The sequence below is a fragment of the Topomyia yanbarensis genome, chromosome 3 (assembly GCF_030247195.1).
Source record: "Topomyia yanbarensis strain Yona2022 chromosome 3, ASM3024719v1, whole genome shotgun sequence".
Lineage (NCBI taxonomy): Eukaryota > Metazoa > Arthropoda > Insecta > Diptera > Culicidae > Topomyia > Topomyia yanbarensis.
In genome coordinates this window covers 86,064,455-86,087,927 of record NC_080672.1, presented here as the reverse complement: position 1 = coordinate 86,087,927, position 23,473 = coordinate 86,064,455, and the positions used below count along the sequence as shown (strand labels likewise).

General features: G+C 37.9%; 1 protein-coding gene across 3 annotated transcripts; it reads right to left on the bottom strand.

The window, feature by feature from the left end:
- Window positions 1-3,855: 3,855 nt before the first annotated feature.
- On the bottom strand, window positions 3,856-16,755 carry LOC131690271 (sodium-dependent nutrient amino acid transporter 1-like). Of its 3 annotated transcripts, none has more exons than XM_058975910.1 (7): window positions 16,618-16,755; window positions 5,817-6,365; window positions 5,489-5,759; window positions 5,326-5,429; window positions 4,903-5,266; window positions 4,572-4,833; window positions 3,856-4,515 (listed from the first exon to the last, which is right to left on the bottom strand). In XM_058975910.1, exons 1-7 carry the CDS (start codon window positions 16,641-16,643, stop codon window positions 4,262-4,264), a joined length of 1,830 nt encoding a protein of 609 aa, XP_058831893.1. In that variant the 5' UTR covers window positions 16,644-16,755; the 3' UTR covers window positions 3,856-4,261. The 3 variants fall into 3 exon arrangements, with proteins under 3 accessions (XP_058831893.1, XP_058831894.1, XP_058831892.1); XM_058975911.1 differs by lacking the exon at window positions 16,618-16,755 and adding an exon at window positions 6,417-6,458 and having other exon boundaries at window positions 5,817-6,352; XM_058975909.1 differs by having other exon boundaries at window positions 3,857-4,515; window positions 5,817-6,352.
- Between the last annotated feature and the right edge of the window lie 6,718 nt (window positions 16,756-23,473).

Here is a 23,473-nt window from a genome sequence, read left to right as displayed (position 1 = left end):
TTCCAGTCTTCCAGTCTTCCAGTCTTCCAGTCTTCCAGTCTTCCAGTCTTCCAGTCTTCCAGTCTTCCAGTCTTCCAGTCTTCCAGTCTTCCAGTCTTCCAGTCTTCCAGTCTTCCAGTCTTCCAGTCTTCCAGTCTTCCAGTCTTCCAGTCTTCCAGTCTTCCAGTCTTCCAGTCTTCCAGTCTTCCAGTCTTCCAGTCTTCCAGTCTTCCAGTCTTCCAGTCTTCCAGTCTTCCAGTCTTCCAGTCTTCCAGTCTTCCAGTCTTCCAGTCTTCCAGTCTTCCAGTCTTCCAGTCTTCCAGTCTTCCAGTCTTCCAGTCTTCCAGTCTTCCAGTCTTCCAGTCTTCCAGTCTTCCAGTCTTCCAGTCTTCCAGTCTTCCAGTCTTCCAGTCTTCCAGTCTTCCAGTCTTCCAGTCTTCCAGTCTTCCAGTCTTCCAGTCTTCCAGTCTTCCAGTCTTCCAGTCTTCCAGTCTTCCAGTCTTCCAGTCTTCCAGTCTTCCAGTCTTCCAGTCTTCCAGTCTTCCAGTCTTCCAGTCTTCCAGTCTTCCAGTCTTCCAGTCTTCCAGTCTTCCAGTCTTCCAGTCTTCCAGTCTTCCAGTCTTCCAGTCTTCCAGTCTTCCAGTCTTCCAGTCTTCCAGTCTTCCAGTCTTCCAGTCTTCCAGTCTTCCAGTCTTCCAGTCTTCCAGTCTTCCAGTCTTCCAGTCTTCCAGTCTTCCAGTCTTCCAGTCTTCCAGTCTTCCAGTCTTCCAGTCTTCCAGTCTTCCAGTCTTCCAGTCTTCCAGTCTTCCAGTCTTCCAGTCTTGCAGTCTTGCAGTCTTGCAGTCTTGCAGTCTTGCAGTCTTGCAGTCTTGCAGTCTTGCAGTCTTGCAGTCTTGCAGTCTTGCAGTCTTGCAGTCTTGCAGTCTTGCAGTCTTGCAGTCTTGCAGTCTTGCAGTCTTGCAGTCTTGCAGTCTTGCAGTCTTGCAGTCTTGCAGTCTTGCAGTCTTGCAGTCTTGCAGTCTTGCAGTCTTGCAGTCTTGCAGTCTTGCAGTCTTGCAGTCTTGCAGTCTTGCAGTCTTGCAGTCTTGCAGTCTTGCAGTCTTGCAGTCTTGCAGTCTTGCAGTCTTGCAGTCTTGCAGTCTTGCAGTCTTGCAGTCTTGCAGTCTTGCAGTCTTGCAGTCTTGCAGTCTTGCAGTCTTGCAGTCTTGCAGTCTTGCAGTCTTGCAGTCTTGCAGTTTTGCAGTCTTGCAGTCTTGCAGTCTTGCAGTCTTCCAGTCTTCCAGTCTTCCAGTCTTCCAGTCTTCCAGTCTTCCAGTCTTCCAGTCTTCCAGTCTTGCAGTCTTGCAGTCTTGCAGTCTTGCAGTCTTCCAGTCTTGCAGTCTTGCAGTCTTGCAGTCTTGCAATCTTGCAGTCTTGCAATCTTGCAATCTTGCAGTCTTCCAGTTTTCATTCAAGTTTGTTATGAATATATACCAAATTTGTTACTGATACTTTTTGCATGTATCAGGCAACTAGCAGTTGAGAAATCGGATTCTGAGATGATTATGACCAAGGTGCTTATAGTTCTAAGGTGATTCGTCTTTGGCAGTAACTAGATGAGGAGTGAAATAAGCGTTCAGCAAGCTGCGGGGAAGAAAAGTGACAGCGAACAACTTTGTTTACATACTGAAATCCAAGCAAACATTCATGAAGATGTAGTAAACAACGTTGTTAGCTGTCGTTTCCAGCACCAACATGGCTGATCGGCGATTTCGAGGATCGTATCACATGAGAATAAAAGCTCCTTGATTATGACTTTCATTGGATTACTTTTCGATAAAAATACACTGACAGCTTGGACAAGGAAATTTTTTTTCCAAGTAACTTTTTTTCCTTGAAAGTGCCAAACTTGAGTTTTTGACGTTGGATAGCGAACATAATTACCTATCTTGGAACAAAAATTTCATCCAAATCAATGATGGTGTTTTTTTGTAAATCGACTCTAAATTTTTAAAATCGATTTTAAATCGACTCTAAATTTTTAAAATCGAATAAAAACGCTTGTAACGACGTGGCCAGGTGTGTGGAGTTGAGCGGGTCTACGTCATTAAAGATCGTTGCGAAGGCTGATATGACACTGGATATGCTCAATTCTTCAACTCCATCTAGGATTTGTGCAGGTGTTCGTGCTATGCTATGCTATACTATGCTAAGCTTCATTAAAATCTGAGAGGGTGCTGCCAACATTTGTTCGAGTTGGCATATTTGTCATATAACTTTTGCAGATTTAATTTCTTTTTCTAACATAACCTTTAGATGTTTTCAGAGTTTTTGAAGACAAACATTTTCTTCAAATGCATCAAAACTCTAGCTTCTATTATTCAAAAGATGTAAGTACTCATAATGCCAAAAATAGATATTTTTTAAACCAATTTTGTGCAGTTTAAAAAAATATCGCACTCACCTTTTTTACTCAATTATAACTCGAATTATGACATTATATGTGGATGAAAAAAATTATTCTTTTTTAAATTTAAATAAATTTTGGGTTTCTTTCAATTTTTCTTCAGAACAATTTAGTTGGAACCCTAAACCTCAGCCATCATTTGGATTTATTCTGCTCCCCACTCGGTGGTTAAAAATGTTTATGCGAATATTTATCATTCTGCCTGTCGGTTGGCCATGCAGCGTTGGCAGGATGTGCACTTTGCTTGTTTGCGCGGTGATAGGCCGTGTCAAATGTAACAGGAGTATTGAGCGGATTGGATTTAGTCCTAGTTAGATATTTTTGTCATGTTCGATATGTTCCGACAGAATGTAGCACTTGAACCCTCGATCCACTTGAGTTAATGGAATATTTTTGATTGACTTTTTCTCATGTTATCTCTATATTCATTTCTACCTGGAAGATGTTATTTTTTAAACCCTAAAAAATGCAAGCTAAAATCGTGACTTCAAGAAGCATCGCTCCTAAGACCAAATGAAATCAAAAGCTTCTATTTTGTCGTTTTATCGGTGAGGGAATCGAAAGCCTACAAATGCTAGATCATTTGTATTTCAAATTACAAGTTCATTGAAACTAGAGAACTGTAACTATCTGGACCTCTGAGTCCCCTTGCCTTTTTAAGGGTTAAATTTAATAAAACTTTGATTTTAAACTGTGAAGTTTTTTTCCATTTTTTTTTTTAAACTTTTTCACGTGGATTTAGTTGAAACCCTAAATCCTTGCCATCATTTTGATTTATTCTGCTCCTAAGCCCAGTTTGTTAGAAAAACTTGACGGCTAAAAGTTTTTCCAACTCCCAAGAAACCTTTTCTTACTACAAGAATGTCCCCAAAAAAATTTCTCTTTTAACGATTTTTACCGTATTTCTTTTTTTTTTCTTTTTCAGATCTTACTTTTTTGTTTTGACATCTCGACGGTTAATGCATTTTGAAATCATATGGCATTACGATAAAATTTTAGATTTAGATTAGTTCTTGGTGCTAAATTTGTTTTTAGTGGTTTTCGCTTGCTTCACATTAGATGTTGATGTTTCATGCTATTTTCAGACATATTTCTACGTCAAAAAAATCGAGTTTTCTCTTTGGATTTTTTTGAATATGATGAAATTGATAGTTGAACGATGCACCCCTTAATGATGTCCGATTGAGCTAAAAAATTGACTCCTTTTTCGGTGCCATAAGCATTTTATATTAGACATTATGCGATAATTTAAGATGACCATTTTCATTGATATCTTCCCAATAAAACCACTCTAGTTCTCTACATAAAATCTGGTTTTAAACTAGGAAGCCCCGTTTCAATATCTTTCAAAAATTTCGTCCTGGGACCCCAAACTTTCGTCATTTTTTCGTTCTACTACCAGCTTTTTGTATTTTGTTTTGCAGTTTAATTTATGAGAACAAACAAAATGGGGATCAAGTGACCCTTTCTGCCCTACTGGCTATGTCAAGTGTTCAATTGAATTTAAATAAAAAAGAATAGAATGCGCAAATAATTTCTGTTAGGAAATAATGGAGAGGTTTTAATCACTTTTTTATTTATCGATATATTATTTAGATACGTCCGTTTCCGCAATGATAACATGCGGAATGTATAGTAAAATATTCAACTTAAAACTAACAATCAAAGGAAGGACCACAATTAAAACTTCAATTTAAGCATTCAAAGTACCAAATAGAGCTTAAAATACCCACAAACTGGTTTCAAACCTAAATGTGTGTCATTATTGTTGAAATCCAGGCTGAACCAAATGTCAAGCCTCCAAATTCACAACTCACAGTGATGCCAAACCATAGTTTATCGTTTGAAAAGACGTAGACATATTCTCTCTACAATATTCTTATTTCGTAAGCTTAGAGAATCCTTGTATCGTCGAACTGCCACATTATAATCATTTTTCAGGGTTGCACTGTCAGGTCCCCAGTCATCTGTTGGCTCTAACGCACGAAGAAACTTCCTCAGTACTCGCTTCTCTGGTCGTTTTAAAACTGCATAAACTGCCCAGCCAACGACCTGCAGCACCGAAAAGCTGTATAAGCACCATCCGAACACTGTAACGGAAGTAAAAGTTGAATCCCTATGAAATTGTCATATATTTATGACCAACCATTGTAACCCAATGGAACGTCCTTCAATTCGTATCTGATTACTTCCAGTACGAAAATTGCTCCAATGATGAATAGAGTCAGGAAACCCCAGCAAACTCTCCAGAAAATGCCGCTCTTAATTCCTAGCATAAACTGGATGTCAATACAGATTCGTTTCACGCCATAAATCCAACAAAACGCGATGACTTCAAGGATAACTAAAGTAAGGGTGGCGAACGTAACTCCATAGTAATCCACCAGATCTAATATTATCATGCCGCCCTGGAAGAAATATTTTGCCTTTTTATCAGTATCAAATTACGTTTTGTAATGTGTTCTTTCAAGTCTTACCGGAGTGAGAAACACACAGCCGTAACAGAATGCAGCCGTGGAAATAACCAAAACAATCTTCCAGATCGTCACCTTCGGATATCGATCTTGGATTGCAGTCTGAATGGTCGTCACGATTCCCATGCTGCTGCCCAATCCCAGTACGACAAGCATCAGGAAGAACATCACGGCGAAAAAGTTGGGCGCAAAGTCCATCTTAGCGATGGCATCCGGATAGGTGATGAAGGTTAGCTGTGGTCCGGCTTTCATTACATTCGGAACCTCTCGCTGCGTAACGTAGGCTACATTTCCGACGATCCCGAACACAATCACGCCGGAAACCATCGAGGTGAGTGTGTCGAGAATGGATATGATGGTGGCGTCGCTGAATAAAATTTAGAGGATTTTGGTTTAGAGCGAATCGGAAATCGGAGTCAATGTTACCGATAAATATTGCTGGAAAAGTTATTGAATGACGAAAAGACGATCACTGCTCCTAGCCCAATGGTCAGAGAGAAGAAACATTGGCTGACTGCTGCGTACCAAACCTACGGGGCAAATCGAGATAAATCCATTTTGAAACAACATATCTCGTGTCCAATCTTACATCTGGTTCCAGTATTTTTTCCCACTGAGGCTGCACGAAATATTTGATACCGTCGAGAGCACCGGTGAGAGTACAGGAACGGATGAGCAGCATCACTAGAATCACGTAAGGGAAAACAGCCAATACGTATGATGCTTTTCCCGAGCTTTTGATTCCTTTGGCCAGAAGTCCAAAAATGCAGATCCAACAAGCTAGCAAGCAAAGGACCAATTTCCAATCCGGAACCCCAATTCCGTTGTCAATGTTTGGCACTAGCTTCATGATGATGTTACTGAAATAACGTGGAAAATGAATGAAATGTAAAATTTTGAAACATCAGTTCTCTTACGTGAAATAGAAGTCAGCCGATGGAGTCACTGTGCCGTTAACAACCGACGTTTGTCCAGTAAATTTAGAATCAATGCAATCCAACCAGTCGCGCTCACATTCGCTCCAGGGCAAAGGACTACGGAATGAATCCAGAAAGAATCTAACTGACAGCGCTAGCATCGCAGCGTAGTATCCTACAAGTATGAACATCGTGATTGCCTGTCCGACCCCTATGCCCCGCATCAGCGGACAGACATCGAATACTTTGACGCATCCTCGGCTCGAGAACTGTCCCATCACCATCTCCAAATAGTAGATGGGTCTTCCGACTACAAACAACACAATCAGGTATGGTATCACAAATGCGCCTCCTCCGTTCTGTAGGGCAGTGTAAGGGAATCTCCAAACATTTCCGAATCCAACGGAAAGCGCCACACATGACAGCAAGAACTCGATGCTATTGCTCCACTTCTGGTGCTCACTGTCGTCCGTTTGTTTCATGGCTGTCGTACTGCTCGCATCTTCATTTGGCGGTGTTTCTTGGTAGCTGATTGTCTGCAATTGAATTCTGGTTATTGAATTAGATCAGATGGTTTGTGTTGTGCCACGTAATCAGTACTGTGCAGTACCCGTTATTATTCATCATTTTCATTCAATCTACTACTTGATTTTGATTGAGGGAAACCCTGCGGTTTGGGTGTTTCCGAGGCATAACATGCAAATTTTGTAGGAGTTGATCATCAGCTTGACAATCGTAACGTAGTTTCACATAACGGCACGCGGGAGCAATGCAAAAAATGTTCTAATTGAGATACAATCAATATTGCTTTATGCAATGAAAAAGAGCCGGTTTGCTTTCGACGCAATTCAATTGAACTTGAACGCGTCATTTCTCATTTATGTTCTTGAATATGGGTTGAATCCGAAGTACATACACTGTCTGCTTTCACTTATCAGATACAATTGATACGGTACAGTTTGACCAGCGCGGAAGTAATTAATCGCAAATTTGAAGTACCGACACTCCGAGTTTATCAATAAATACTAATTCATAATGGTAATCGTATCAATAGGGATCATTAAAAAATACACGACTAACAATCATCAAACAAATATTCGACGCCGTTTGTGTTGCATGTGTGGTCGTAAGAATGTTACTGACAAAACGTGCCATGTAGTATTTAACGTAGTTTCATAAAAAGTAGTACCCATTGTTGCTGTTCTGGCCCGATTCAATTATTCGAAATCTGATCTTCGGGAGACATTGACTCAATTATTTGAACATTCTCCCAAACTACACTAATCGCCAATAATTTGTGGTGTTTTCATCCGTTTATGGAAGCTGTCCTGAGATTTTCGGCTGATAGTAGTTTGGTGAAGTTTTGCTGGCTCCCGATGGGCAGGTTCGATGTGTACAGACGAACCTGCCCAGAAATGATTCGCGGGGTTCCTGCTGCAATGTCGCTTACGACGAGTCCCTATATCCAGATGTAGTTCCGTGCCAAGGATTAAATGCAAAAAAAATAAAAAATTGGAATGAACCAGTTTTAGTGCGAAAGGGCACAATACCTAACTTAGTTAGTATTTAGCGTTTCGGATTCTCCTCATCAGTAACTAGCACCTTCTTGGTACCAGTTAGATGCTAAATCTAAACTAGTACCAAGATTGGCACCAGTTAGGCGCTAAATCCAAAAAGTCGTACATCTTGCATGAACATAAACGACTGGCTTATCCCGAGTTAGATTTAGCATCTAACTCGTTCTAAAAGGGTGCTAGTTACTGATGAGAAGAATCCGCAGCGCTAAATACTAACTAAGGATTTCATGACTGGAGGGCGTAAAATATGCCAGTCGCGTACGAAGCCCTTACTGTATTATGCGTATCTCTGGCGCAGTGGACCCTTATTTTCTTTTCAAATCGTGGGAATCAACTTTTGATCGTGTCCCATTTAAACCTGATATAGCTCGCTATACAGGGATTCCATGAGACCGCAAAATATGAGTTCTGTTCGGTTCACGAATCTGCATGATTTTCACTGACAATTGCAATATTTTGATACAAGAGCAATTTTTCAAAAGGACGTAACCTTTTGCGTGCATCATTTTCAATTTTTTTTTGTTCGATTACTGTATTTTAAACAGAAAAGCTACCTGAGAACGAAATGCAGGGAATGAAAACTTCTGTACAATAGAAAAAGGAAACATTTTGAATGTGATTGTATGATGGAGAAATTATCAATAAAAAAGTTTTTCTAACAGTAACTTTATACATGTTTTTAAATTTCATACTAATTGACATATATAACTGTAGTTTACTACAAAATATGATTCAAAGTATCCTTTTAAATTAAAATGCGTTTAAAAAAATCTTCCAAAATGCGATAGTTGTCGAGATATTAGAAATTTTGCTTCAGCAAAACAATCAATTCGTGTAATTATGTCCTATTTAAAAGTTATTCGGGTTTCTCCATAATCAATATCAACAATCTATTGTTTATTGTTTTAAAGGTGTAGATGAAACTTTTTCAGTGTATTCGTACCATAAGGAAGCATTATTGATACTACAATAGATAATCCTAAAACTCCTTCACAAACACAAAATCTTTGAAAAAAATATTCTAAAATGTCTTTCAAAATTTATAAAATTTAAATATGATTACAAAAATAAAATTAAAACTATAAATTCTAATCTCAAAAGAGTACAAAGTAACTGTTTTTGTCTAGAAATAAAAGTAATAGAACTAAATATAAATATTATAATAATAATAAAATTAATAAATAAATTTGTCATTAGTTTTAATAGTTAAAAATAACATTAGTCTTGCAAACTAAATTTTTTTTAAATCTTCAAGGAAAAGTAATTCTTCCTATCATCAACTCCCAAAGCTAACATTTTAATTAAACTATTTCTTGATTTTTTAACGAGAGTCAATTAGCTAGAGATTACTGGGCAGGGAAAGTTATGAAAATTAGAGCCATAGTACTCAAGTGAGAGCAAGGATGTAAAGTAAACAGATCGGAAAACTAGAGGTGGCAGGGTCATTAGAGCAGGCTTAATATCGTATGGGCTTAATCTTTGTCTTCTGCTAATAAGGGTCGAGCTTAGGCAGCATAACTACGAATCACCCGAGTTCACTAGCATGTGTCCTGGTATAGACAAACGTGTCCATCTTTACCGTGACAACATGACATTTCTTGATATTTCTATGTTTTTAATAATCTTATGTTTTATAACATCTTTTATTTTTATACAAATAAATCACCCTTTAGCAATAGGTCTAATACTTTTAATTCAAGCTACTTTAATTTCTTTAAATATTGGAATACTAATAAAAACTCTTTGATTTTCTTACATTTGATTTCTTGTATTTATAGGAGGAATATTAGTTATATTTATTTATATAACTTCCCTTTCATCAAATGAAATATTTTCTATATTTTTTAAATTAATTTTCATCTTTTTATTATCTTTTACATTGATTATTATAATAATATTTTTATTTGATAATATAATAATAGAATTTTTTTTAATAAATAATTAAATATATATTTTTACAAATTTTAATATATTTTTCTATGATGATTCTTTATCTTTAAATAAAATAATAACTTTCCAACTAATATAATTACTTTATTATGAATTAACTATCCTTTTTTAACTCTTCTTGTAACAGAAAAAATACAAAAAATATGGTCCTTTACCACCAATAAATTAATGAATAAATCTTTACGTAAATCTCACCCTTTAATTACAAATAATATTTGTGCAATATGAAATTTTGGATCTTTATTTCTTTATTTATTTTTAGCAATACATTATACAGCAGATATCGGAACAGCTTTTAATAGAGTTAATCTTATTTATCGAGATGTTAATAATGGTTGATTTTTGTCATGCTAACGGTGCATCATTTTTTTTGCTTGTCTATTCATTTATGTAGGAAGAGGAATTTATTTTAATTCTTATATTTTTATTCCTACTTGAATAATTGGAATAATTATTTTATCTATGTGTAGTAATAGCAACAGGATTCCTTGCATAAAAAAATCCTAACAACAACTTTTGACATATTTTAAAAATTCATACTATTTCTACCCAAAAATACAGTTTTCTTTTTAAATTTTCTAAACGCTATTTTAAATCAAAATGCCCATAACAAAAAATTTCTAAAATGTAGTGTTCGAGATATTTGAAATTTAGTTTTAACAACACAATCATTTTATTTTATTATGACTTTTTGATAAGAAATTCGAGTTTCTCCAACACCAACAATAGGGTTTTTAAAAGGCCTAAAAAAATTCTGTAACTTTTTCTTTGACATCAAGGCGATATTTTAAACCATTTGAAAGCTACATGAAAATAACCAAAATATGACTCAACTTACGGGTGTTCAATAAAAAAAAGAGAATGATTTCAATACCTTTCTGTAACTAAAGTAAAGAGCGTAATTTTTTTTCTCTTCAAAAAAGTTGCTCTCTGGACTTCCTTGAAATGGGTGGCATGATTCTTTTCGCTCAGGTGCTATCATTTCAATCGAAGATGGCGTTGAAACAGCAAGCACTCCGCGAGCTTGTTGTACGGTTTTACGAAACGCATGGACATCGTGGAAAAAAGTTTACGGTAGACCACTTTCGAAACGAAAACGTGCCCATGAGTACAGTTTACCGGATCCTGGCATCCCTGAGCGTGGAGCGGAAGGCTGTTTTTCTACAACAAAAACGGAACGAGTTTGCGTGGCGCTGGTCGAAAATATCACTGCTCCCATATCTTGATTCACCGAACCCTCAAGATGGAGGACATCATCTGTCGATAGAAAACTCGGCCCCCGTGTATACGGACGAGCAGAAAGCGATCGTGAAATCGCAATGCCGGTGGATGACGAAGAACTGCCGCGGGATGTCGTTCGTGCTGGATGACGAAAGTTACTTTTCGCTCTCGACGACCCACATTTTTTGGCATCTACTATTCCAGTGATAAGTCGGCTGTTACCACCCCCCCCCCCCCCCCCCCCCAAGTACAGTAGAAGCCTAAACGTAAATATGAAAACAAGTTATGATGTACTTCGCCATATCGGACAGATGATTTTCAAAGCCGTTGTTCAAACCGAGCGGTCTGGCCATCAATTAACAAGAGTACCAGGAGGAGTATCTTGAGAACATTCTTCTGACGTTCTTAAAGGAGCACCATGCGGATGGGCAGCACGTCTTCTGGCCGTAAAGGAAGGCCCCAGTGCCGTCCCATTGAGGATTTCTTCGGTGCCCTCAGTGCCAGGTGCCAAATATAATTGGAGGGTCAAGGATACGAAGCAGTTGACCACCAGGATCCAGAATTGTATTTGGAAGATGGACGTCAGTGCCGTCCAGCGCTCTTGTGAAAGTATCGCGACTAAGTTGCGTCGTACTGCTGACCAGGGCCCCTGCCCCAATATTCATTGACGTTATCTGGAAGAATAAACATTATGATTTTAATAAAAAATACTGAATTCGTTGATTTTTTTGTTTACTTCTTAACGTGCTTGGTGTCTTCAAGTTGTTGTGAAATATATTTTGGTAATATGGTACGTGTACGTGTTGCAGTGAATGACCTCGGCCAGTGAAACAAGATTGCTTGCTCTGAGCGTTTAACGCGGGATCTTTGCGTTTACGTACCTGAACTGGCTGTGAAAATTGATGGCGTGGTATCAGAACCGGGTTAACTGCTTCTAGGATTCCTCACTTGAACAGGTCAAGATTTCGGATTGCAAGTAATTGCATTTAGCAAATTCATGGAAAAAATACTACTTAATCCCTATCAGACTCGCTTCGGATGATCTTCGCCAGGTCCTCTCTCCTCTCCTTGAAAAAGATAGTCAACTTGTTTATCTGCTTGAACCACGGGTGATGAATTGCATCAATTGCAAACATTTGGGCGGCACAGAAACCTAGTGCAAACAATGTGAAACAGTACAACAAATTCAGAGAAGATCATGAGGATGATTCTTGCGGCAAAAATATTGAAAGTGTGTTTACTGTGAGGGGACTCCGCATGACCTTCGGATATGCTCTGCGTACAAGTAGTGCGGGGATAAAATTAAGCTATCCCTTAAGGAACACGAGCAGCTATGCAGAAATTCTAAAGAATGCCTCTCCACCTGCCCTTTTCAAAAATGTCTATTCTCTGTTGTGTTAAGTATGAATGTGATGATCCACAAGAGGGACCATCTTTTGCTGATCCGAGGGCGTTCAGGCATAGGAGAAATTTTCTCTCCCCTAGACTGCATCGTAAGGGTCCCAAGGCGTCCTCCTCTTCGAGTGCGCTAATCACAACTAATAAATTCACTGCAAGGGCTGCCTTAGAGCCGAAGCAAGTTGCTCCCGGACTTTGCAATTACAATTCCAGCTGGGAGTACCCACCACATCCAGGGACACTACAAATACTGTGCCTCTGTATTAAGCAATTGACTGCTAAATTAACCCTTCTTGCAGCGATCGCATCCTTCATTGGATAAGTCATCGAACGAAGTTCCGAAAATCGGTTCCTTCAAATTTTTACTAAGCATTTTTAGAATGTAACGCATTTACATTGCACAAAACTTGCGTAACTTTCGGTACAGATTTCACGATTTTAACATTATTCGCCTGGATCAAGAAAACCCATATGGAGGAACATTTTTGGTGATTAAAATGTGCTATGATTTCGATTGAATTAACCTCCCTTCAACACCAGCTATTAAAGTTGTCGCCTGGCATGTTATATCAAGCCCTTTGCATTTCTTCCATATACATACCCGTAGAGCTTAAACAGTGCACCAAACGCTTTTATAATATTACAGAATGCCGCACCTCGGCTTGTTCTAGAAGGCATTTGTTCGTATGGTACGGAAAAAAAATGTTCGTCTATTTCAATATTTTAAACACGGGAGAGCACGTCCAGGCGCGCTTTGCTCGACATTGCTGCAGTTGGAGTGCATGTAGAAGGTAATTTCCACTGCAGTGAAAACTTGCCTATCGTGAGTTCAATTATTAGCGGTCCAAGACTTTTAGAAACAATCAATGCTTCATATGACTTCACAAGTTACATTAATTGGAAGAGTTAACTGATCAGGATGTTTAAAAAATATAGAACCCACCTAGGAGCTTCCTCCGAAAGAAGAGAACAGTGTTTTGGCTAGTATGATTCTGGATACTGCGAATCAAACTTATGCCAAACCTGTACCTGGCACAAACTCATACGGACGGGCTCTCATCCCGTGGTAGGACAAAGAGTGCTCAGGCTTTAATGCGGAAAAGTCCCCTGCGTATAAAACCTTCCTGGACGATGGAACACGCGATAGCTGCAGGAAGCTTGCGACTTTAGAAAAGACATTAAAAAGGTTTATGAAAGCAAAAACGCAGTTACTGGCGCCGGCTCGTCGACGGGTTAACGAGAGAAACATCGATGAGCACTATGTGAGGAACCTAATCAGTACCAACGAATATTCTAACCGGTGAATATTCGTTTCGCCAAGAAGATCTGTCTGGACCCTATCCCGACATAGAGAATCTTCCACGTTGCATCTCTTCACGCCACCACAAACGAATTACCGTTTTCGATAGTGTAGTTCTCACATGCTATCTTGTCATGCAACAATAACGTCCCGGGGGTAGATGGAATCACATTCAATTTGTTGAAGAATTTCCCTAACTCTGCGAAAAAGGGCTTGTTAAAGTTTTTTTGTAGTCCCTCATGATTGGAAGCAAGTGAAAATCATCGCCATCCGAAAGTAGGAAAAAAGGCTCTGTCCACAACTCGTATCGACCGATTGGGATGCTGTCCTGCATTCGGAAGTTGTTCGAGAAAATGATCTTTTTTCACCATGACACTGGCGGATATACTGACTTCGGTATCTTCTATGAAAATGTCACCATTTCACACAGGCTGAATAATCCTGTTTTAGTTTAGGTCACAGAATCGGTTGCTTTTCGGTACACTAGGAACAATCGGCAGTTTCCTCACAAATCACTATTTCATCTTTTCAGCTATATCGAGGCTCTTCGTGAAGTGAAGCCTAGAAAGCAATTCCTGGGACATGCCTGCGTGCCTTATCTGAATATTGTTTCCGGGTAATAAAGAAACGGTTTCTTAAGCTAAGGAAGTTCATCTACAAAACACTTATTTTAGAAGAAGCAGTATTTCTCACCAGAGGATGCTCGATTGCTCGTAACATCGTGGATTAATGGGGGCTTGGACAAAGCTTACATTCTATTATCCCTAAGGCATCGACGAAGTCTTGGTTCAGGAGGTCGGATGAGCTCGGGATTTGATTCGTGTAACATCCCGGCTCTTACCTAACCTTACTACATGTTACATGCACATTTGCGGCGTATTGCGATTGCTGTTGTTACGCAGCTGCGACAAAAGTTAGTAGAAGGCTCCATAGACATGGGGTTTGGGCACTTTCGCCACTGATAAAAAAGATCTTCGCGCGAACTGGAAAACTGCGTACGCAGAATCTAAAACACTAAAATTGGTACATATTTTTTAAAATAGAGAAAGCCCAATACTCTATCCAATTAATGTTCCAAATAAACGAATTGTTAAGTTTTTCAAAATCTCTTCGAAGAAATGATGAATATTGCTAATATACCGGTTTAAATATTTATGCTACCCAGGGTTGAAAAGTATTAATGACATCCTGGTTTATTGCAATTAGGGCTCGTCGCGGTTGCGGTAATTACCGCAACCGCGCGGTATTTACCTCACCTGCACCGCGAAATCTGCGGTTCGGTGAGACACTTTTTCCCGCAGATGCGGTGCGGGAAAGAACTTTTACCGCTCGGTTTTACCGCAACCGCACCGCAAAAAAATATTGCCAAAGTGATAATTTTGATTATTCTAAATTGATAAACAGACTGCTATACCGAAAGAAAATCTAGCTGCGTCCGAAATATTTTGACGCTGTTATTTTTACGACATATTTTGGACACTTGTTATTTTATACTTCTAAGTAAAACTTCACAAACTAACCATTTCGAATATATAAAATTCAAGATCCAAATAGAGACAAAATTATTAGATCATTGAAAAACAATAAACTTGTAACCATTAAATCTAATATAGAAGTCAATCACTTCTCTCGATTTCTGTTGGAAATCGTGGAATTATGAATCGATTTCGATATCAATTTTTCAACTGTGAATTTTGATTAATTAAAAGGAATTAGAGATGAACTAATTATGCTGGGACTTAAACACAACCCAAAGAATATAATCATCTTCATCAAACCAAACGAATTCGGAGTAATTGGCAGTAAAGGATACAAATGTACGAAAGCGTCCAACATAAGGAGGGGTCCAAATTAGGATGATTATTCTATCATTCGTTCATCAACATCGTATTTCTATCTTCTTTAAATGCTGTGTAAATTCAATATGAATTTTTCTGCAGTCAATTTTATTGGACTCTTTCTCAAAAAGTATGCTACATTACTTTTTTTCGCGTACTTCCATTCAAATTCACTATAATTTTCTACCAAATTAAGTCCTAATATTTTTCAGTTAAAACTATTTTGTAGCTTTGAAGCTTTTTTTGCCAAATACCGCATAGTTTTACTCCCGTTCACTTCAATTGAAGTTTTTGCCATTGGCTCTTTGGGAAAATATTAGAGTAAAATACATTAAATGCTACTAGAACTTTCGAACTAGCCTTTAGAAAATTACACTTCATACATTTTTAAAGGGAGCAATCTTAGTTTTTGAATGAGAATCTTGAATCTGTTTCTTGAAGAATGCGGAAGTTAGAGTTTTGGGATATTTTGTCCGTAAAACCCCCTATATGTATGCTGTATGCTACCAATCATACATTTTTTGCAGTTTTTCTAATGTTCAATAATTCTGTACCGGTTGAGACCGGGTTCCTGATTAGAGGTAATGTGTGGAGAATTTTTTTTGGTCAAATATGCCGTCGTTCTTATTGATGAAATACAATATGTTTTTATTTGACTGTATTGGAATATATGCGCTACTATGTAGAAGTACTGGTATTTCGTCTTTAAATTTTTTTTGGTGAAATTCCTTTAAGAGTGAAAGGTGGTTTTACTACGTAAATGCGAAAATCATCCATTTCATTTTCATATGTCAAAAACATTGAAAATATAATAATTTAAAGAAAAAAATATGCAACTTCATTTCTTATTACATTTTTTTCCACTTTTTTCAATTAACTGAAGGGTTGCTAAAATAAAAGTTTTCCTATTACTGCAGTAGAACGTTTTTAAATGTACAATGTTTGCCTTAAAATGTACGGAATTTTGTTATTAGAAAATGCAAAAGTAGATTTTTTTCATAAACATTACATTCTGAGGAGCCTCTTAAAGTTAAATTTCGTGTGAATAAGAATATCATTCTATTATATATGGTAACACAAATGAACAATTTTCCAACACTATTTTTAAAACTATAAAAATTTTACCGCATTTACCGCTTTACCGCGCGGTGCGGTGCGGTAAATAAAGTGCGGTTGCGGTAAGCGGTGCGGTTTTATTATTTTTTTTGCGGTTGCGGTGCGGACAATCCATTTACCGCCCACATCCGCACCGCGACGAACCCTAATTCCAATACATATCTCAATTCACCATATGTTCTGTGGCTTTGATAATGTATTAGAGATTAAAGTTTTATTAAACGGTGTTATCAATTGTTCCAATTGAATATCTTTATTGGGTTTTGGTTGACGGCATGAATAATTTTTTTCTTTTAAGATGAACATTTTCTACATAACTCCATATTCCATATTCCATTCTAACATAACTTAGACACACATCTACTACCGTCGCCATAGATGGCCGATGCACAACCACTTACCGAGACCTCACTAGTTTCCTTTCCATTTCGATATTCCATCTCGTTGCTTAGGTAAATATGTAAACTCAGAAGTAAACGCTAGTAAATTTATAGTATAGCACTTCTCACGTAAAGTGCATTCCACCATCGCCCGGAGAATCTGATTCACTACTGAACGAATGTGACAAATGTGAGTTCTTCAACTTGTAAACAATCAAACTGTTTGCCAGCGGGCTTTCGTGTGTCGGAGATGTTCAATCGTGCGCTGATTCCAGTTTTCGCTGCTCGTGGGAAATGGCTTAAGGGGCTGCCTCATTTGTACTGTAAACTTGCAACCATCAAAAATTGTTTCGCTTTTTAGATAACTAATTTATGATCCTGGAATATTGTATCATTGTATAAAACATGATGGAGGGATACTGGTGTACAGTGGTCGGAAACGCAGAGAACGTGAGCTTAATTCAATTGAGGCCAAACCATCGAAATCATTCACAGGGTGTCTTTGGAAAACTGATTCATTTTAATGTTTCTCGCTAGTTATCATTTTTTAATGCCAACTTCCAGTTGAATATACTGCATGCAAAGATCAATTTCAAATTATCCCTTCAATCATTTACTTTCAAAATGGCATACTTCATGCAAAAGCGAACACCTTCATTTCAAAAATGATATTTTTTCATTCACCAACCAAAGTCGTCATCGGCTTTGTAGTGCCAGTTTAGGTTTAACGTTGGTATGATCCAGGGTATCATCGCTCGAAAAACCTAGTCGGTATCCTAGTGGAGAGATATTCACATCGACACACAATGTAATTGAAAATGATTGAAATTTTTTTTGAGCGGTTGAGCGTAAAGCAACTAACAACTACGAAATAGTAGAGCATGATCTGACATTTGTTTCTTCTTCAAGTTCATAGAAACCTGTCACCATTTAGCAGCTCTGTTCCCCTCAATTCGATAAATATTGAAAGCAAAAGTATTTCCATTGATATGCCAAAATGTTTTCATTAATAGAAAGGTATATGATGAAGTTTTTTGAACACAAAGTTATTGCAATTAATATACGTTTTCCTCATATTTTCCCATAATAACCAATGACAAGAACTTCAAGCGAAGTGGGCGAGGGTTTTAAATTGTCCAATTAATGTGAAATCAATTTACCCCCCCCCCCCCTTAATAAGGTAAAATGCATGACAATATGTACTGGCCGTTATCTACACGCGGTACTGACTACATTGTAATAAAACGATTTAGGATACAACGTTTACAACTATTTGTTATTATTTGAAACGCGCCTGCTTTTTCATAGTCTATAGCCATTGCATTGACGCCAAGTACTGATAAGCTTTTACTCCTCGACTCTTCTCGACCCTGTCATCATTGTCTGCGCTCTCTCCCGCGCCACTGATGTGGTCTCTGCTATTAACACGATGGAATTTGTTACCCTTGTCTATTCCAAGAATAATTTGCCTTCCTTACAATAAATAGTGGTCCGAATTCATCATTTATTTAGGATGACAAAAATATTAGTGACTACTGGTTCAAGAGTTTTTGTGTTTTGTTTATTTTTTCCGTCATTAGTATTTTCTCCAAACTTTTAGAAGTTTTCAAGACGAATACTATTCATGAATGCAGAATTGGGATAGCTCAGTAAAAAACGCAATCTTTTCAAATGTTGTTCTCTCAAAATGGAGCAAGTAGGATTGATTTCTTCTTTTTTCTTTCGAAAGTTTACATTCGATAGCATATTTTAAGAAAAAAAAATCAGGGTTTTTTTTTGTTAACCATGGGAAGTAAAACGGTTAGTGTAACCTAGCAACTATCTTCGAAATGAGATCAAATAGATAAATGAAATCTCAACCAAAGCTGTCGGATATGATGAAGTGCCCGCTAAATGGTCTTTTTAATGACAGCTATGTGGCAATTCGCCTGGGAAGCGAAAAGCCTTCCCAGTACCTTGCCAGAGTGTGGCGATTGTTGCTGAATTGTTTCCAATGTAGTATTGCATTCTGCCAGAACTGCGCAAACCTTCCTAACTCTTCGTCAGAGTGTTGCGAACAATTCGCTGAATAGTTGAACTATTTGAGTTTTTTCAATGAGTTCACAGTAGGCTGACCAGAAAAACAACAAATTTTTGAAAACGCAATTGGCCCACCCCTGAGTCGATTACTAGTCCCACCAGGAGTGACTGCTCCTAATTTGAGTCAAATCGAACAAGTCTAGCTATCGGACCAACGTGCTTGAAGTTTGTATGGGATTTTTCGATAATTTACATGGAGAAAACTCACTTACTCACATTTTCGCCGCTAGGTGGAACTGTATACAGTAGATGATTACCAAAAGTGAAACATAAGAAGATAATTTTATTATCTACAACTTTGTCGAAGACCGTAATGCGATCTGACTCGAGCAGGAAAAGTTATTAAACTTTTATCGAAGTGATGTCAGAGTTAGTTTTACATAGGGCCTAAAAGCGCTTGACGAACATGATGATGGTGATTTTAGCAACGTCCTGAAAAGTTACTATCGCAACAGTTGGTTGTGCCGCACCACACATCGAAACACAAAAACAGGTGGTGGGGTTGATGGAGGGTTCAATAACGTACTTCATATTATACCTTCCATTTTAGACTAGGTTAGTGAAATTTGGTTCAGTCATCACCGAAGTTGCATTAGATCTGGAATTTGCCCGAAACCCCGGGAATTCCGGAAGTATCGATAGTGGACAATACATTCCAATAATTTTTGATTCGCCATCAGTGATCTAGCCCTGCGAATCGAAGTAGTTTGATGTTCATTTCAATAGATTTTAAACCTATGAGGTATTACGATTGTACCGGTTTATATGAGAAACTCCTATGTGACCGCAATTACCAACCTGTAACTCCGGAACCAAAAGTCAGAACTGAATGAAATTCAATATCAGTCACTGGGGGTATTATATCTTTCATTTGGAATCAAGTTTGTAAACTTCGGTTAAGAGTTTGCTGGAAATAGGTGTGACATTAGCTCGGGAACATGGCGAGTTTCTATGGGGCATAAAGATCCATCATAGGTGACCAATGTGGTTAAAATTACTTTAATTAATCATTAGTGATCTAGACCCACAAATCCAAGTAATGTTAAACATTTTTGAATATGTGTTACACCATTCAGACATCATAGGGTTACCAGTTTATATAGGAATTTGATGTGTGGCCACACTCTTTAACCCGTCTTCCGGAAGCGGTAATCCGATCAACTAAAAATTCAATAGCGTCTTATGGCATCCTTATACCGTTCAGTTGAAACTGAGTTTGTGCAAATCGGTTCAGCCATCTCTGAGAAAATTGAGTGACATTATTTGACACACACATGCATACACACACAGAGATTTTCCGATCTCGACGAACTGAATCGAATGGGATATGACAGTCGGCCTTCCGGGCCTCGGTTGGAAAATCGGTTTTTGGGGTGATTGCATAGCCTTTCTTTATATGAGCGCCCGAAAATAAAAGTCGGAAGAACAGAACATGCTTCGTAAAACCCGTTTCAATTATATTAGAATGTAAAAGTCGTATATAAACTTCAAGCGTAAAAATCGCACAGGAGTTCTTGGATGAAAGAGTCGCATAATAAGAACGTCCAGTATAAAAATCGGACAAAAATATAGCCGGTTTATACAAAGTATTTGTTTTAAACGACTTTTACCGTTGAAAGCAAGTTTATGCGGATTTTACAAAGTAAGAATCGTTCGTCACTGTTGTGTGGTAATTAGGACAATTTTTTTATTCACTCGTTCTATTTCTCTATGTAGTTTCTTCCCAAGTTCCCTGTGAACTTTTAGGTTTGCAAGATCCTGGAAATATCCGAACATGTCGTCTGGACTCCGCGCACCTTGGTGCAACATTAAATGCATACTTTCAAGTGTAAGGCAATCCTAAACCATTCGGAACAAGCGTAAACTAAACTTGCTAAGTAAACGAGCAGCCGCGCGTGCTCAACGACTATTTCGCTAGATTTAAGGAACAGGGTGCCTTTACAGCATTAACGCAACAACCGGATATTTAATTGGCCGGTATGGTTAGGAACATCCAATGCTCGATCAGTAATCTAGAGACGTACGAATTTGGTTAGTCATTGTTATGAATTCTTTTCTCAAAAAATGTCGTCTGTAGCGGTGGAAGCAATTTTTTAAACCAATTATTGCTTGATTCCAGGTATGGGTAATATCAAACAATAGAGATATTCATATTATTCAATTTTATTCAAATGCGAGTGTTCTTAACCACCCAGAAGTCGCGTGATCGCCAAACGAGTAGCATATCGTGCATAAACAATTTTGGTAGAATTTCTGATCCTGGTGCACCTAGTACATTAGCACTCATAATTTGTCAGATTCCCGTAACAGGGCTTTGGCGCTCCGTCAGTTATGGAGTATTCTGTATGGGCTTTTATTCATTAGGACTCTCCAATGACTACCCTCACTTCTAGAATGATTGGTGCAATCATAGTAAGCAAAGCGTTTTTTACTTGTTAACGCAAAGGTAGAAGACATTGTTGCTTCAGGATGGACCTACCGGATGGTAAGTATGTTAAAATGTATATGATTAATTGCAGAAATATACTATAAAGGGGTTCACTGCTACTTAAAATTAAACATACTTTTTGCTTTTATAGGAAAAAAGATCTTAGCCATTATGTCCAATTCTCATTCTTCCAGCGAGACTGACGACGAAGTAAGTTTGAAGTGGCAAAATGAAGGTACGTTATAGTAATTCACGGTAATTCGTCAGTGTATCAGTCGAACATTAGGCATTTAAACCCTAATTTTCACTTCTACAGTATATTAAAGGTTTCTACATGCGTCTCGGTTCGAACAAATTATTCGGTTTTATAATTTTGTCTTGTATAAATTATTAATTTTGATTAACAGACATGTTCGATGCACCAAAACTTTCTCGAAGAAGACGAAGGATTCCTGATACGTGGAAGGTAAATGTAGCCAAAAACTGCGTTGAAAGAGGTCTCCAGCGTATGACCAAGAAAAGGAAACGCTTGATCCCAAAAATTGAATTCAAATTTCAAACTCTCTGCAAGTGTAAAAATGCCCTGGAGTGATTGACATTGGTCGTCAAAAACAACTTTTCACTGGTAATTACAATGCCTCAACCCATGCTCAAAAAACCCTAATTTTAAGGAACGCTGTAAAAATAAAGCCCTCTACGACTAGTAGGAGAAGAAGTTTTAATTTACCTGTCGTGCAAACTAGAAGAAGGCAGAACACATTTACATACCAGTTAACCGATGAACACGGTTTTATACATAAAGTTTGCCGGCCGTTTTTCATGGCTATGTATCAAGTCCCAAGCTCTACAATCAATGACCGCATAAAGTCGGTCTCTCATAATCCGAGCGGAATGGAAAAACGGGACATTGCTCCCTGTCCCTGCAAAACAGATGCTGAAACATTGAACCGTGTCTGTGAATTTATCGGCTCTTCCGGCATATGAATCGCACTATGGACGATCGTCATCACAACGAAAGTATCTCCAACAAGGACTCTCTATTGCTGCGATTTTCAGGGAATTCGAACTGGCAAATGGAAAATGTATTACATATAATTTATTTCGTGAAATTTTCAACACCAAATTCAATTTGGCGTCCTAGTGACGACATACAGACAACTGCAAAACCTGATTCTTTGGATGCGTCTTTGAAAGATCCCCAAATATTGGCAGATGAAAGGGCTAGCTTGAAAAAAAAGCAACGAGAACACCATCGGTTATCAGAAAAAATCAAAGACGAGTTTTTGAAAGAGGTAGAAATTGCAAAAAAGTCTGAAGACACGGCTGTACCTTCGATCTACAAAAGGCGTTGCCAACTCCAAAGATATCAACAGGAGAATCTCTGCATTGTAAACGAAGTCAACGGAGAAGGTAGGATTATAATTATCTATAATATCATATTTAACATTATTTGCACTTGCAGCGTTCATGTACGTGTGGTCGGAAAATGTGGCAAGTAGAGGTGGACAAGAAATCGGTTCTTGTGTTCTGCGGTATTTTCGTGAGCATATTCCAGCAGCTGTAAAGCGTGTGATATTATATTCGGATTCATGCGGCGGGCAAAATCGCAACATAAAATTTTCAATGCTACTTCTATATTTTCTGTCCAGAAGTGATATGGATTTAATTGAACAACGTTTTTTTTGTCGTGACATAGTTATAATAGCTGTGGCAGACAATTTGGAATAATTGAACAAGCGTCAAAACGCTACAAATGCATTGAAACTCCAGATAGATGGATTTCTGTAATCGCGAAAAATGAATATGGAGCATTTCGTATCGATATCAGAAATTAACAAATTAATAACCAATCGTAAAGTGGACGATAAAAAACAAAAAGTTAACTGGTTGAAACGAACAACCCATGACGATTTTTACATACGACGATAGAAATAACGAGCAGCGCATCGACATAAAGAAAAGAAGAGTGTCTGAAGATTCCCTCCAAGAAGCAGTACACCTTTGGACATCCAATAACTGGAGCAAAATATAGAGATCTGCAGATTCTTATTAAAAACATCAAAGTAGAATACAGATCGTTCTACAATCTTTTGAGATCAGACGATGATGCACTAGACTATGGACTAGCAAGTGGCACAAGCGAAATTGAATAAATTTAATATAAGTATTACTGATTTGATTAATAAACACTGATTACAACAAAAAAAATCATAAAATTTGCATTATTTTTTCCAAAGGCTGATATTGATATGGTTCATTTTAATTAGTCATGTCTTAGCTAAATTTGGTATCGATAAATGTAGGAAATAGATACAACTATTTCCTACATTTATCAATACTAGCGGACTATTCAACGTTTTAGGATTTTTG

Excerpts from the sequence above, each read along its gene's own strand:
- LOC131690271 (XM_058975910.1), bottom strand. The coding sequence starts at position 16,643 with ATGGAAAGGAAACTAGTGAGGTCTCG. Across the intron at positions 4,834-4,902 it reads GCTGTGTGTTTCTCACTCCG|GGCGGCATGATAATATTAGA; the intron begins GTAAGACTTGAA and ends TATTTCTTCCAG. Across the intron at positions 4,516-4,571 it reads CGTTCCATTGGGTTACAATG|TGTTCGGATGGTGCTTATAC; the intron begins GTTGGTCATAAA and ends CTTCCGTTACAG.